General features: G+C 42.1%; 1 protein-coding gene across 1 annotated transcript in view; it reads left to right on the top strand.

Moving 5' to 3' along the window:
• znf516 (zinc finger protein 516) overlaps nt 1-13,948 on the top strand; it is a 110,111-nt gene extending 96,163 nt beyond the window's left edge. Inside the window, exon 4 of the mRNA XM_078397685.1 lies at nt 6,872-13,948. Within this exon, the coding sequence (XP_078253811.1) occupies nt 6,872-7,098 (227 nt within the window). The 3' untranslated portion in view covers nt 7,099-13,948. The remainder of the gene's footprint in view (nt 1-6,871) is intronic.
• The last annotated feature ends 940 nt before the right edge of the window (nt 13,949-14,888 follow it).

The raw sequence follows: 14,888 nt of genomic DNA, 5'->3' as shown, positions 1-14,888 counted from the left end.
GGAGGCCATTCGGCCCTTCGAGCCAGCACTGGCATTCAATGTGATCATGGCTGATCATTCTCAATCAGTACCCCGTTCCTGCCTTCTCCCCATACCCCCTGACTCCGCTATCCTTAAGAGCTCTATCTAGCTCTCTCTTGAATGCATTCAGAGAATTGGCCTCCACTGCCTTCTGAGGCAGAGACCCACAGATTCACAACTCTCTGACTGAAAAGGTTTTTCCTCATCTCAGTTCTAAATGGCCGACTCCTTATTCTTAAACTGTGGCCCCTGGTTCTGGACTCCCCCAAAATTGGGAACATGTTTCCTGCCTCTAACGTGTCCAACCCCTTAATAATCTTATACGTTTCGATAAGATCTCCTCTCATCCTTCTAAATTCCAGTGTATACAAGCCTAGTCGCTCCAGTCTTTCAACATATGATAGTCCCGCCATTCCGGGAATTAACCTAGTAAACCTACGCTGCACGCCCTCAATAGCAGAGGTTAGACAAACTTGTCAGATTCCAATAGCTCAGAGTTCCTTCACTTTTTCAAAAAAATATCAGCCTCAACTTTAAGTACTTCTAATGAGCTAACCTCCACAACTATCTGAAACAGAGAACTCAAGAGGTTCAGAGATCAGCAATGATCAGAAGAATTTCTTTGCACCTTCATTTTAAATTAGGTAAATCCCTAATTTGATATTCTCAGTGGAAACATCTCAGCATCTGCCCTGTCATGCCCCCATAGCCTCCTATATGTTTCAATAAGATATCCGTGCATTCTAATCTCCAAGAAATACAGACCTAATCTGTTTAGCCACTCTCGATAGTGCAACCCTCTTATCCCAGGACTAAGCCAGAGCAATCTCCTTTAGATTGATTGTCTCCAGTGCTATTATATCCTTCCTGAGGTAAAAGCAGAAAAGACCCGCTTGGCTTCCAGCCCAATATTTCTGTCTCAACCAACCTCATTATAACATTAACATGGAAGCATGTGGGAATATTTCTGTACATACTTTGGCTCTTGTGTTTCTTGTCAGGATAACAGCCCCTCTCCCCACCCTTTAAAAGTACATTACTGGAATGCCCTGCTGTCATGAAAAGTGATTGCATTTGTAGTTAGCTTCTTTCAGTTGTGACATTTGTATGTACATTTATATATAAATGCTACAAATATACAAGCCCTTTCTGAGACCACCCCTGGATTATTATATGTTATTTCTGTCTCCATCCTAAACTAATGAAACCACAAACATGGCACTGAGTGTAGCAGAAGTTCACCAGATTAACTCCTGTGCTGGAGGAACTGATGTGTAGAGGGAGACATTGAGTCAACTAAGCTTCAATTCACCATAATTATCAGTGGAGTTGTGGACAGTGAGGATATAAATTTAGATCAATTTCAGATATGGGTGGAGAAATGGTAGATGGAATTGAATCTGGGTAAATGTGAGGTGTTGCACTTAAGGCAGTCGAATGTAAGGGGAAAGTATACAGTTTATGGCAGGAGCCTTAACAGCATTGTTGGGTAAAGGGATCCTGGGGTCCAAGTTCCTTGCTCACTGTGATTGGCAATACAAGCAGGTAGAGTGGGAAAGGTGGTGTATGGGATGCTGGTGTTTATTCATTGGGGCACTGAGTCGGGAAGCCATGTTGCAGCATTATAAAACTTTAGTAAGACTGCATTTGGTGCATGGATATATGCAGTTCTAGTTGCCCCATTACAGAAAGGATGTGTAGGCTTGGAGAGGGTGCAGAAGAGGTTTACATGGATGTGGCTTGGATTAGAGATTATTAGTTATAAAAAGAGGTTGGACAAACTAGGATTGTTTTCTCTGGAGCATAGGAGGCTGATAGGAGACCTGATAGAAATTTACAAAATTATGAGAGGCAGAGATAGGGTAGACAATCAAAATCTTTTTCATCGAGTGGAAATGTCAAATACTAGAGTGCAAAGCTTTAAGGTGAGAGGGGGAAAGTTTAAAGGAGATGTACAGGGCACGTTTTCTTTACACAGAGTAGTGGGTGCCTGGAAGGCACTGCCATGGGTGGTGATGGAAAGATACAATAGTGGTATTTAAGAAGATTTTAAGCAAGCACATGAATATGCAGGGCATAGAAGGATACGGATCGTGTGCAGGCAGAAAGGATTCGTTTTATTTGGCATATTCGGCACAGACATCATGGGCTGAACGGCGTGTTCCTGTGCTGTAGTGTTCTGTATTCTTTGTTAATTGGAGGGGATCTGAATTAAATTTACTAAATCCTGACAGGACTAGACAGACTACATGCAGTAAGAATGTTTCCTCAGGGTTACAATTACCCCAGAGTGGGGAAGGGCCAGGAGAGTGTCTAGAAGCCATGAAGAGCCTTTTGGTATATGGGGTAAGACAGTTAGGACTGAGACGAAGGGGAATTTCTTCACTCAGAGGTTCATGAATCTTTTTAAGTCAACAGGGCCCCGCTTTCTCCATTCCTTTAAAACTCAGTAAATCGCATTCTCCCACTGCTTTGAACTCACATAGTTCACTAGAAGGTTTATTTTACCACATAACATCTAAAACAAGTGAACTAAATGTGTGTCGGGATATTAATAGGATTAACATCTAAATCTGGATATTCTGTCAGTCCAACACCATCAAAATCCCAAAGGCATCAGATTATTGGAATGTTACTGTACATGGATTTCCCGTGATAAATTATAGTTTGATGTTCTGCACAAATATACCAAAAATATAAGTTAAGTACATGGAAACCATTTCAAAAATAGCAGTTGAATTAGTCTTAAAAAGTTTGGAGAAAGTGTCCCCTATTGGGTTTTAAGTTCCAACATACTGGCAGTCCAAGACCTTTGGCTAAATTGGACTTTATGATAAATGACTCCCCTCGGAATTGTATATGTGCTTCCAGTGAATGATTTAGTTGTGTAAAGAAATGTAAAAACACATTTACTGATTTACTGCAGGAAATTCAATGTTAACAATGAGGAGCTTTCACTTAACTTCACTTTAAGATAATCCTTCTGTTGAACATACGATGCAGCCAACGGAAAAACTGCCCTTTGTTTTATGAAATCAAATGAACCCCTTGTTCTTTCTAATATTTATGATTTCAGTGGCTTTAACTCATTTTCTTTTTACTTTAAAGCAATGACATAACTCCAGAGTGCAGTTCTTACTGTGCTAGGTTTTCTTGTTTGGATCTAAATGCAATTTAAGAATTTGAAATTTGGGACTTCAAAGATGGATGGACAACCATTTTGTGTGTAATGCTCACACAGCCTCAATTAGAACCGGCCAAATTCAATTCTGAATTTACTCCTGTTAACTCTACACTCTAATAGAAAATCCATTTTAATTTTGTTACAAAAATGATTGCACCTATGGATGGCCTATTTTTAGCTCCTGCTAAGGCAGAACTGTTTAAAAGCAGCAGAATGCTAACACTTGCATTTTATCAACCTTAAGGCCCCACTGGCTCCTTTGGTTGGGGGCAGGATAGAGACAGCCTGGAATGTTTGTGACATTGTCATGAACTCTGGGGAGGGAGAGAGAGAGAGAGAGAAAAAGAGAGGAAGAGAGGGAGAGAGGGAAGAGAGGGGAGAGAGGGAGAGAGGGAGAGAGGGAGAGAGGGAGAGAGGGAGAGAGGGAGAGAGGGAGAGAGGGAGAGAGGGAGAGAGGGAGAGAGGGAGAGAGGGAGAGAGGGAGAGAGAGATCGTAGGCATTGGAATATTCTGTCTCAGCAGACACTCACTTCATTATTTCAGCAGGATGTCAAATTGGTCCAAACCTTTCCAAAGGCTTTTATTTTGTGAAAATAACCATGACAGTCGTTTGGGATCGAGGGTCACTTTCCAATTCTGTGGGTTGTGGGGTGACTGATATAGGAACCACAGACTCTTCCACAGGCAGGACAAGAGGAGGAGTAGCTTGTGAGGTACTTCTATGCTATGCCGTCTGAGGCATGGTCTTTAGGTTCTCAACACCATCCCCGTGCATATTCTCCACTTTGAATGATCATGGGCTAGAGATTCCCAAGAGGTAAAATTCAAAGGAGCTCATGGTCCCTGTACAAATGAATATCCCCATTGAATCTCCATCATGTGCTATATCGAGAAGAGGATCCAATGTCAGGTAGCAGATTCAATGCCAGGGCAATTAGCAAAGCAATTCAAAACCACCGATTGCCACATTCAGCTATCCACACACCTTTCCCTGAGTCAGAAGGAAACCAAAATTAATTTCTGCAGAACAAAAAGATGGTTAAGTGAGAGTCACTGCACTCCAGTAGGATTGAGGAAAAATCCTAATCCTTGCACAATAAATGTGAAATGCTTCGGGATTCTAGTGCATCCGGGAATACCATAGTTGGTGCGCCATCTTGGTCTTTGATCCACCATGTTAACATTCTAATTTGTATTCTTTTATGTCTTGCTTATTCTCCTCTCTCGAGATCATATGCCCAGTTGGGAGCTCGGTCATATTCCCAGTTGGCCTCCTCTGAGTGTGGTAGCTAAGAGATGTAGGACTTACCAACATGCTTGTTGCAGCTGTTGGAGATTAGGGCACGCTTTCTCTGGGGACGGGCTGGATGGGTGGTTTGGAGATACCGGCACTGTTTCCATGCGCGAGCTGGGGAGTGGGGGTTTGGATAAGGAGGGAGATCAGAGATACTGGAAATTCTTCCTTGGGAGGATGGATTGATGGATTGAGAATGTTCAGAAACATTCTCTTTCTTTTCGGGGATGCAGAGAGGGATTGGTTGGAGATGTTGCAAGGTCCGTGGTTATGGTAGAATTATAGCAACCTACAGCACAGAAATGGGCAAGTTAGGACCATCTCGTCCATGTTGACTATCTTCACTCTTCTCATTTGCCCGCATTAGGCCTACATCCCTCCTTCCCTATGCAAGTACCTGTCCAAACTCTTTTAAATGCTGTAATTGTATCTGCCACAAACTCATGTGGCAGCTCGGTTCAGATATTCACCACCCTCTGTGTGAAAAACTGGCCCATCCGATCTTCATTTAGGATTGGGACATCACAGTCAGTTTTGGGTGTGGGGAAGTGGTAGATGAAATGCTAGGACCGACCATGGATGCATGCGCTATTGGAGGCCATCCATGCTGTCCTGGGAGTGCCCATTCCCAAAGATCTCAATTTAACATGGTCCAATTTCCGCAGCTATTCTCCAAAAGGAGTGGGACAATGCTGTTGTCCCTTGCAGGATGAACACAGAAATAAGTAACACTAAAAGTAACACTAGCAAATTTGCAGATGACACAAAGCTGGGTGACAGTGTGAACTGTGAAGAGGATGCTAGGAGGTTGCAGGGTGACTTGTACAGGTTGAGTGAGTGGGCAGATGCGTGGCAGGCAGACGCAGTTTAATGTAGATAAATGTGAGGTTATCCATTTTGGTGGCAAGAACAAGGAGGCAGATTATTATCTCACTAATGTCAGACTTGGGTGTCCTTGTACACCAGTCACTGAAAGTAAACATGCAGGTACAGCAGGCAGTGAAGAAAACTAATGGCATGTTGGCCTTCATAACGAGAGGATTTGAGAATAGGAGTAAAGAGGTCCTTCTGCAGTTGTACAGGTGAGACCACATCTGGACTATTGTGGGCAGTTTTTGGTCTCCTAATTTGAGTAAGGACGTCCTTGCTATTGAGGCAGTGCAACGTAGGTTCACGAGGTTAATCCCCGGGTTGGAGGGACTGTCATATGAAGAAAGACTGGGCTTGTATTGACTGGAATTTAGAAGGATGAGAAGAGATCTTATAGAAACATAAAATTATAAAAGGTCTGGACAAGCTCGATGCAGGAAAAATGTTCCGAATGTTGGGGGAGTCCAGAACCAGGGGCCACAGTCTAAGAATAAAGGGGAGGCCATTTAAAACTGAGATGAGAAAAAAAAAAATTCACCCAGAGAGTTGTGAATTTGTGGAATTCACTACCACAGAAGGCAGTAGAGGCCAAGTCACTGGATGAATTTAAAAGAGAGTTAGATAGAGCACTAGGGGCTAGCGGAATCAAGGGATAAGGGGAGAAGGCAGGCACGGGTTACTGATTGTGGGTGATCAGCCATGACCACAATGCTGGCTCGAACGGGCCAAATGGCATCCTCCTGCACCTATTTTCTATGTTTCTATGTTTCTAAATCACAAAGCTGACTGATGCCAGGAAGACCCTGGCCAAATTTTCCAATGTCTTGGAAATGTTTGTCGGAATGCCTCCAACTTCATGTAAACACTCCTATCAAGCACCTTAAGGTGCCTTGTGCTTGTTGTTTTGGTGTTAAAAATTTCAGGATGGCTATCGCAAACGTCTGGGTGGTCAAAGGTGTAATCACCAGTGATAGGCCACTGGAAATTAAATATGTAAAGGAGGCTAAGAAAGGAAGAATGTCCTGGATGGGAGATGAATATAAATGCTGACATCGGCATAAGCACACAAAAAGGCAGTTGGTTCCTCTGAAGAATGAGAGAACGTTTTTGGGGGAGGGAATGTTGACTATAAACTCCTACATTGGTGATTAAACACACACATTGCCACTCAATAAAACTGAGACATGGCTGCTTCTTTATCCTTGCCCTAGTCACTGTACATGCTCACAACTTATTAAAAGGGAAATACACATAGCATCCTTAAACAGGGCACAACAGCATAACAATATTACATCAATCCTTTGATCACTGGAAGGTAACTTTCTAAATATTTAAGCTTTGTATTTTTCAGTCGCCCTGCTTAGTGATCCTCTGAATGTTGCCTTGTATCACTTAGTTACGTAATCACTCAAATATAAGGGAGGTTTTTGTTTGCATAATGAATAGCAATAACATGATAACTGCACAGACCATTAACTTGAGCCACTTCTTCTGCCCTGCAGGTAGGAGACCCTTCCAATGCCGATTCTGCCCTTACAGTGCTTCCCAGAAGGGGAATCTGAAAATGCATGTACAATACGTTCATCGTGTACCATTCGACAACAGTCTGTACCCAGATCGCCGTTTCAGACTCTCGCAGGGTGAAAACAGTCTCTACAGATCCATGGAGGGGCAGCTTGATCCCTCTTCGCTAGATCATTATGTTCCTGGAGCAACTATCCTGGAATGACAAAATCTCCAAACTTGGGAGTCTCCGGATTTCTCCATTCACACGAGGCAAAAAGTGGTAGAAATCTTTTGGCGGTGGAGTGGGAAACGTGTCAAGATGTTATGGGTCTGTTTTAGGCCTTAAGCAGGCAGGGAACAAGTGTCCATGGCATAAAATCAGACAAAGCCAGACTGAGTCGTCTATGGAAGAACATCTGTTCTCTGCTAACGAAATGCAGATAAGTGGTGCTATTAGAAGAAAAGTCAACCAGCTGTTTGGAAAACATTTTTTTATTGACTATTTGCATTGGCAACGTAAACTGGTTAAATCATCACGGATCGCACCCTAGTATTTTTTCTTCAATTGGGACAAATCGGCTGTGGTTTGAGACGAGCTGATGCCATCAGTCTGAGACGAGATGCATCAGACTGATTATCAGCAAAATGCAACAACTTGGACTAGCAACTCCGCCCTTATCACATCATTGAAAGTGACTGTTAAACTTTATCAAAGAGGCATTCATACTTTTTTTTCAATTTAATGACTGGATTTGGCAAAACTAATTCCTGTTAACAATTAAAAGGCAAGTTGTGTCAACAGGAAGCTCTGTGCTATCCCCTATAGAGCAGGTACTACATTTTAACAAGAACACATGTGTATATATTTTTAATAATTGCATATTAAACAACAGAATTACCCTTTGTTTCCTCAGTCTAGACTTCACAATGGACTACTTTAAAACAAATGAGCATTTCTTCTGCAGATACAGACGCCGACACAGGAAACAGGGAAGGTTTTCCAACAAGTAAAACTATCCGAAGTTCATCTAATTTGAAGAAATGTTCATGGTAAAATGGTCAGTTGCACAACAGCAGAGAACTATGCATTCTTTTATTGTTCAGGACTATGTACTGCATTGGTTAATTATTGTCACGTATACCGAGATACAGTGAATACTTTTGTTTGTGTGCTACCCAGTCAAATCATGCTGCACATGTGTACAATCAAGGCATACACGACTACAGCAGGTAGTGTAAAAAGAAACTTACCAGAGTGCTGAATTTTGTGTTCTAGCAGTATAGTTATGAAGAAAGTGCAGATAAAAAAATGCAATGTCCACAATTAAGTCAGTTGAAAGATCAGGACTAAACCCTGGGTTACGAAATAGACAATAGACAATAGACGCAGTAGTAGGCCATTCGGCCCTTCGAGCCAGGACTGCCATTCACTGTGATCATGGCTGATCATCCACAATCAGTGCCCTCTTCCTGCCTTTTCCCCATATCCCTTGACTCTGCTATCATTAAGAGCTCTAGCTAACTCGGTCTGTTTAGAAGTCCGATAACAGTGGAAAAGAAGGTGTTCCTTATTGTGGTGGCAAATGTTTTCAAGCTTTTGTATCTTCTCCCCAATGGGACAGAGAAGAAGCAGGAATGACTGGGATGTGGGTGGTCCTTAACGATATAACTTTTGATATCAAATAACTTTGCATTCCTGTTCTGGATATGCTGTTAATTTTCACCCCGTAGGTGGCAGATTAAGAAAATCAAAGATCCCACAACCCATGGCAACACTGTGGATAAGACAAAATCCTAGAGGTGGAACAGATTAATTATGCCAAGCTCTACCCTGTAATTATAGACATGATACAAAATTGTATTCAAAAAGTAAAAGAGGAAAGAAAATATGATACAGTTCCTGTCCCTGAAATCTGGCCCATTTTTGAAAGCACTGCAGTACTTAAAATATGTGTGATTATATTTACAGACCAATGCTAAAGGCAATACCTCAGGCCATTCAGCAAAAATATATCAAAGATATTGTCTTTTTGAAAGTCTAGTAGTTCACACTTTCTTCCATCTTTCCAGAGGAAAAACACCCCCCTCTCCCCTTCCTTCCCCTCCCACAGATAACATTTCTTGATTCGTACGTTTATGGGGAGGAGAATGGGGTTAGGAGGGGGAGATCGATCTGCCATGATTGAATGGCGGTGGACTTGATGGGCCAAATGGCCTAATTCTTCTTCTATCAGTTATAATCTTATGATTTTGCCCTCCCTAAAGCTGGAAAACTAGGCACATTTCCTTCCCATCTACCCCCAAAATAATAAGGCCCTTCATTGAATCAGCTTTATCTGGGAGGAAGTGAAATTTATGCTTGTGTAGGAGTAAACTCTGGGGAAGAGGCTCCAGGCATGAACAGTGAGTCAAACATCTTACAGCCCTTTGTATCTGTACGACTCGCTCTTTAGAAGAGTGTTTAACGTCAATAACTGACCCCACCAATACTCTCTCCAGTGTTATACGGTGACATTTCTGGCACTAGCAGTACTGCACCCAGTATATCTCACCATTGCTATATCTAGTGTTCTACAGAGATAGACTTATGCCCACCAGTACTGAAACAAAGTGACAAATTTGTACCTATTTGTTAAACGGTGATGGACCCATAGGTGATCATGGGTGCTGTCTGTACGGAGTTTGCACGTTCTCCCTATGACTGTATGGGTTTCCTCCGGTTTCCTCCCACACTCCAAAGACGTACAGATTTGTAGGTTAATTGGCTTCTGTAAATTGTAAATTGTCCCCAATGTGTAGGATAGTGCTAGTGTACAGGGTGATGACTGGTCAGCGTGGATTCGGTGAGCCGAAAGACCTATTCCCATGCTTTCTCTCTAAAGTCTAAAATAAAGGACCTGTCTCAACCAGTACTGCACTCACATGATGTAATGATTGATCCTGTCCCTGCTGGTACTGTATGCTTGTGTTATATGGTTGCAGGCCCTTTGACATTGATACTGAACCCCACAGACGTGTCCCTACAAGTACAATACCCCAGTCTTATACAATAATAGAACCTATCCCCACCAGTACTGTATCCACTGTAATCCAGTATTAAACCCATCCCCATCACTACTGCATCCCGATGTTATGCAATGATAAATCTATCCCCATCAATAATGTACCCCAGTGTTATACACGGATAAACCTATCCCCATCCGATGTCCTTCCAGATCCCAAAGAAATGCAGGATGGTGTGGGAGTTGGACACTGTAAATTACTCCTACTGTGTAGGTGAGTGGTAGAAACTGAAGAGGTTCAGGGAATTTTAGGGAGAATAAAATGGAATGAACATAAATGCATGCTTGATAGTCTGTGTAGACTCAGTGGGCCAAAAAGGCTGTTTCTGTGTCAAATGATGATATGATTTTATGATTCTTACTCCATAGCCATCTGGGCATGAATTTGCAAAGGCACATTTAGGTACTTTTTTTGATATGTTTAATGTTTTTGACTACACCATCCTTTCATAAGTTCATAAGGTCTAGAAGCAAAATTAGGCCATTCGGCCCATCAGGGTCTACTCTGCCATTGTATCATGGTTGATCTACCTTTCCCTCTCAACCCCATTCTCCTACCTTCTCCTCATAACCCATGACACCTGTACTAATCAAGAATCTGTCAATTTTCGCCTTAAAAATACCCAATGATGGCCTCCACAGCCTTCTGTGGCAATGATTTCCACAACTTCACCACCCTCTAAAGAAATTCTCCTCATCTCCTTTCTAAATGTATGTTCTTTTATTCTGAGGCTGTGGCCTCTGGTCCTACACTCTCATAGTGGAAAAATCCTCTCCACATTCATTTTATCTAGGCCTTTCATGCGATGATATCCAGACCCCCACCAACATCTGAATGATAAGATTTTTCCTCATCCCAGTTACATCCTTCTAATGATTACCTCAAAACTGATAGATGTTGACTTCCTTGCCAAGGGAAATAGGTCCTATCTAAGTTTATTTTCATTTTTATGGACCTCGATTAAATCTCCCACCAGCCTCCTTTGTTACAACATTGTATTGGTATTGGGTTATTAATATTATCATGTGTACCAAGACAGAGTGAAAAATTGTGTGCCATCCTATACAATCAAGCCATACACACGTACAACAGATAGTGCAGAGAGTAAAATATCAGAGTGCAGTATATTGTGTTACAATGTTATATAGTTACAGAGAAAGTGCAGATTTAAAAAGTGCAAGGGCCACAACAAGGTAGGTTGGGAGATTGGGACTACACTAGTTTATGGGACCACTATTCAGTAGTCTGACAACAGCAGGAAAGAAGATGTTCTTAAATCTGGTGGTATGTGGTTTCAGATGTTTGTATCTTCTGCCCATTGGGAGAGAGGAGAAGAGTTCAATTCGGTTTAAGTTCAGTTCAGTGATACAGCATGAAAACAGGCCCCTCGGCTCATCCAGTCAGCGCCGATCAGTGATCAACTATACACTCGTTCTATCCTATATCCCCTAGGGACCATTTACAGAAGCCAATTAACCTACAAACCTGCACACCTTTGAATTGTGGAAGGAAACCAGACCACCCAAAGAACACCCATACAGTCATAGGGAGGACGTGCAAACTCCATACAGACAGCACACGTAGTCAGGTTTGAACCAAGATCTCTGACACTGCGAGGCAGCAACTCGACCGCTGCATCACTGCACCACCCTAAGTGGAAGTTGCACTTCATCTTTATAACATTGACCTCTGTGGAAAAACAGGGTGACACCCAATCTCAGATGGGTTTGTTCAGTTCACATTGACCTTTGCCATTTGACAGTTGCCAAAAAGTAAGTGCCTGCCGCCCCCTAAAATTTCCCAAAAGAACCAAACACTTTCAGAGTTGATGTGGGGGTCATTACAAAATGGAACCCATGACTTAAAAGAATGGTGGAAGGACATTCAACAGGAACTTTTAGGGAGGAATAATTGTTCGTAGAATTGTAGAAATCTATTGCACATAAGGACATCGGTTGGCCCAAGCATCAGTGCTGGGAGTGTCAATCCTCATTAATTGTTTTCAGTGACTGCATTATTCAGCAACACATACTCGTTGAACTCACATTCTAAGTCAACTACTTCAATTATTTGAAACACCCTGAATCTTCCATTCCCTGACAGACTTGCACGACCTGTTTCCTGAAATAATCCATACAATGTTGAATAGTTTACAATTCTATTCCATCAATTGCTTTTAAGAGGAGAGCTACCTCATCAGCAATACATGTGAGAGATGCTAACCAAAAATAGTTCTCCTTCCCTTGCTCTGAATCTTAAAATAATTTTGGTCTTGCGTCAATTTTCTTGTAATGTTTGTACCAAAAAGACAAAAGTCACATCTTCAGTTAACTCCAAAAGGTTTCCCAAAGAGTTTAGTTTAAGAACATATTCCTTAAATAAAATGTTAGACCCTCTCCACGTAACGAGGGCGTATGGATTTGAGATAACATGACACCGTACCACAACCAGAACCTCCGTCACCTTCAATGCATCAACAAAACTGGCATGGCAGAACACTGGTAGAGTTGCTGCCTTACAGTGCCAGAGACCCAGGTTCGATCCTGACTATGGGTGCTGTCTGTATGGAATTTGTACATTCTCCCCGTGACTTGCATGAGTTTTCTCCAGTTGCTCCGGTTTCCTCCCACACTCCAAACGTTCAGGTTTGTAGGCTCTTTGGCTTGGTAAAATTGTAAATTGTCCCTAGTGTGTGTAGGATAGTGTTGGTGTGCAGGGATCACTGGTTGGCGCAGGCTCAGTGTGCCAAAAGGCCTGTTTCCGCCTTGCATCTCTAAACTAAACTATAAAACTAAAACTTTTAATCAATTAAGGCAAAAGATTTGGCACCTGAGATTTGGCACAAGATTCATGATCTAGCAGGCAGCAGTGATCCTGGTCATCCTGTATGCTTCTAAGACAAGGACATTCTACAACAGGTACTTCAAGGGACTGAAAAAATCCACCAACTCTCTGCAAAAACATCATAATTCACTGGAAGTGCATCAACATCAGTGTCCTCTCCAAGGCCAACATGCTCAGGATTGAACACCTAATTACACTCAGTCAGTTATGTTGGGCCTGTCACGACCTTTGTATACCAAATGGACACATATCTTTGGGAAAAGTGGGAAAGATTTGAGGAAGTACTCAAAGTCTCCTTGGTAAAATGCAATGTCCCCCATGACTCCTTGGAATCTCAGGCTGATGACTGCTCACGAGAGGTAGAGAAGTAACATTCAGGATGTTGTTGAAAATCATGTGCTGAGGATGTGAAGGGTTTCTGATCCCTCAGCTCAGCACACCTGAGCTCCGGCCTGGACTCAGTGCTGCGTCAGGTGGCAGTGCAGTCAATACCTGACCCAGCAGATTCTATATTGGTGCACTGCAGAGTGAGGGGGCCGGAGTCAAAGACATGCTCAACAGTGGAATGCAGAACATGTCTCCCAAACCACGCCCACCCACTTCAGAGCATGATTCAAGCCCTTCTATGATGTAGCCATGGCCAGCTATAAATCACTTATTAACAGGGATCTATTGTATCACCATCTCACTCTGTGCCACTCTACGATTGTCAATGACTTTGCAAATGATTTATGACTGGAGGAAACCCTGCAAGAATCTGAGCAATGTTACCTCAGACTATTTTTTTAAAGGGCACTAAATCACTATCTTTATGTATTTTGATCTGTTTCCTAACTTGTAATATGGCTTACACAGTTTGTGCTGGGAACTCAAGAACATACAATGTTCCACCCTGGGGATGTGACAACCAAAGCTGGAAATAGTTGGTGAAGCAGTTGTTTAATTCCCATCCAGAAGGTGGTCTGATTGTAGAATGGAGATGGTTTCCCTACCCTATATCCCCTCCCGGTTCTGCAGAGTTGTTCAAACTGTTTATGTTCATAAATCCTAATGGTCAATAATGAAAGTTAATTCCAATTTTAAGGTATGGCAAGGCAACCGTGCAGAATTGTGCAGCAATGTGTTATCTTAATGATTTGTTAGATAAATGTATTTAATGCTGTTTATATTTGGTATTTATTCTCTTATTTGATTATCCATTTCCTTTATAAAAAAAAGCACATGTCAAATCCATGTTTCCTCTAGTGTCATTTTAACTTCCCACCTGCACCTGAGCAGGTTAATATGTGAACATTGTCGACTCTCTTTCTACATTGAAGGTTTCTATGTTCCACTTGTGTTATGGACCTTTAATCCTTACAGTAACCTGACATCCTACCAAAGAGTTGGCAGAGTGCCATCTTTCAGATGAAACATTAAACTAGGCCCTAACTCCCATTTGAAGTAGATGAATTGGTTATCCCATTCCACTACTTCACAGACTGGAAGGATCAAAGATCTCTATATCTCCAACAATATTTACAGACAGCACTCAAGGGCATTATTTGGTCATTATCATAGTGCTGTTTATCAATAATTGCTATGACGATCTTTCCTCCATTTCACAGCAGCCACACCTCAGAAGTACCTCATTCAACATGAAACATCTTGAGAGATCCAAAGAAAAAGCATTATGACAATTGCAAATGATATAGTTTAGTTTAGAGACACAGCTTTGAAGCAGGCCTACCAAGTCCACCACAACCACACTAGTAGTATGTGTTCCCACTTTTTCCATCCACTCTCTACACATTAGGGCAATTTTACAGAGGCCGATTAGCCTAAAAACCCACCTCTTTGGGAAGTGGAAGGAAATGGGAGTACCCAGAGGAAATGTGCAAACTTCACACAAACAGCACCTCAGGTCCGGATCAAACCTGGGTTTCTGCCACCCTTCAACTGAATTTACTATCCAACTTCCATTTTTATTTTCAAAAGATCAGATGAACATCCAATCTTTGACAAAAGTAAATAGTTCTTGGATTCCCCTGTGACACGGCTTTGATCTGCTGCAGCCTCATTTCCCCTCTCTTTCTTCGCCGAGGTTGTCAAAACCTCACAAGGTGA

This window comes from Rhinoraja longicauda, chromosome 4 (genome assembly GCF_053455715.1).
Source record: "Rhinoraja longicauda isolate Sanriku21f chromosome 4, sRhiLon1.1, whole genome shotgun sequence".
Lineage (NCBI taxonomy): Eukaryota > Metazoa > Chordata > Chondrichthyes > Rajiformes > Arhynchobatidae > Rhinoraja > Rhinoraja longicauda.
Note: the sequence above shows the minus strand (reverse complement) of the source record. Positions and strands in the feature narration are given on the sequence as shown.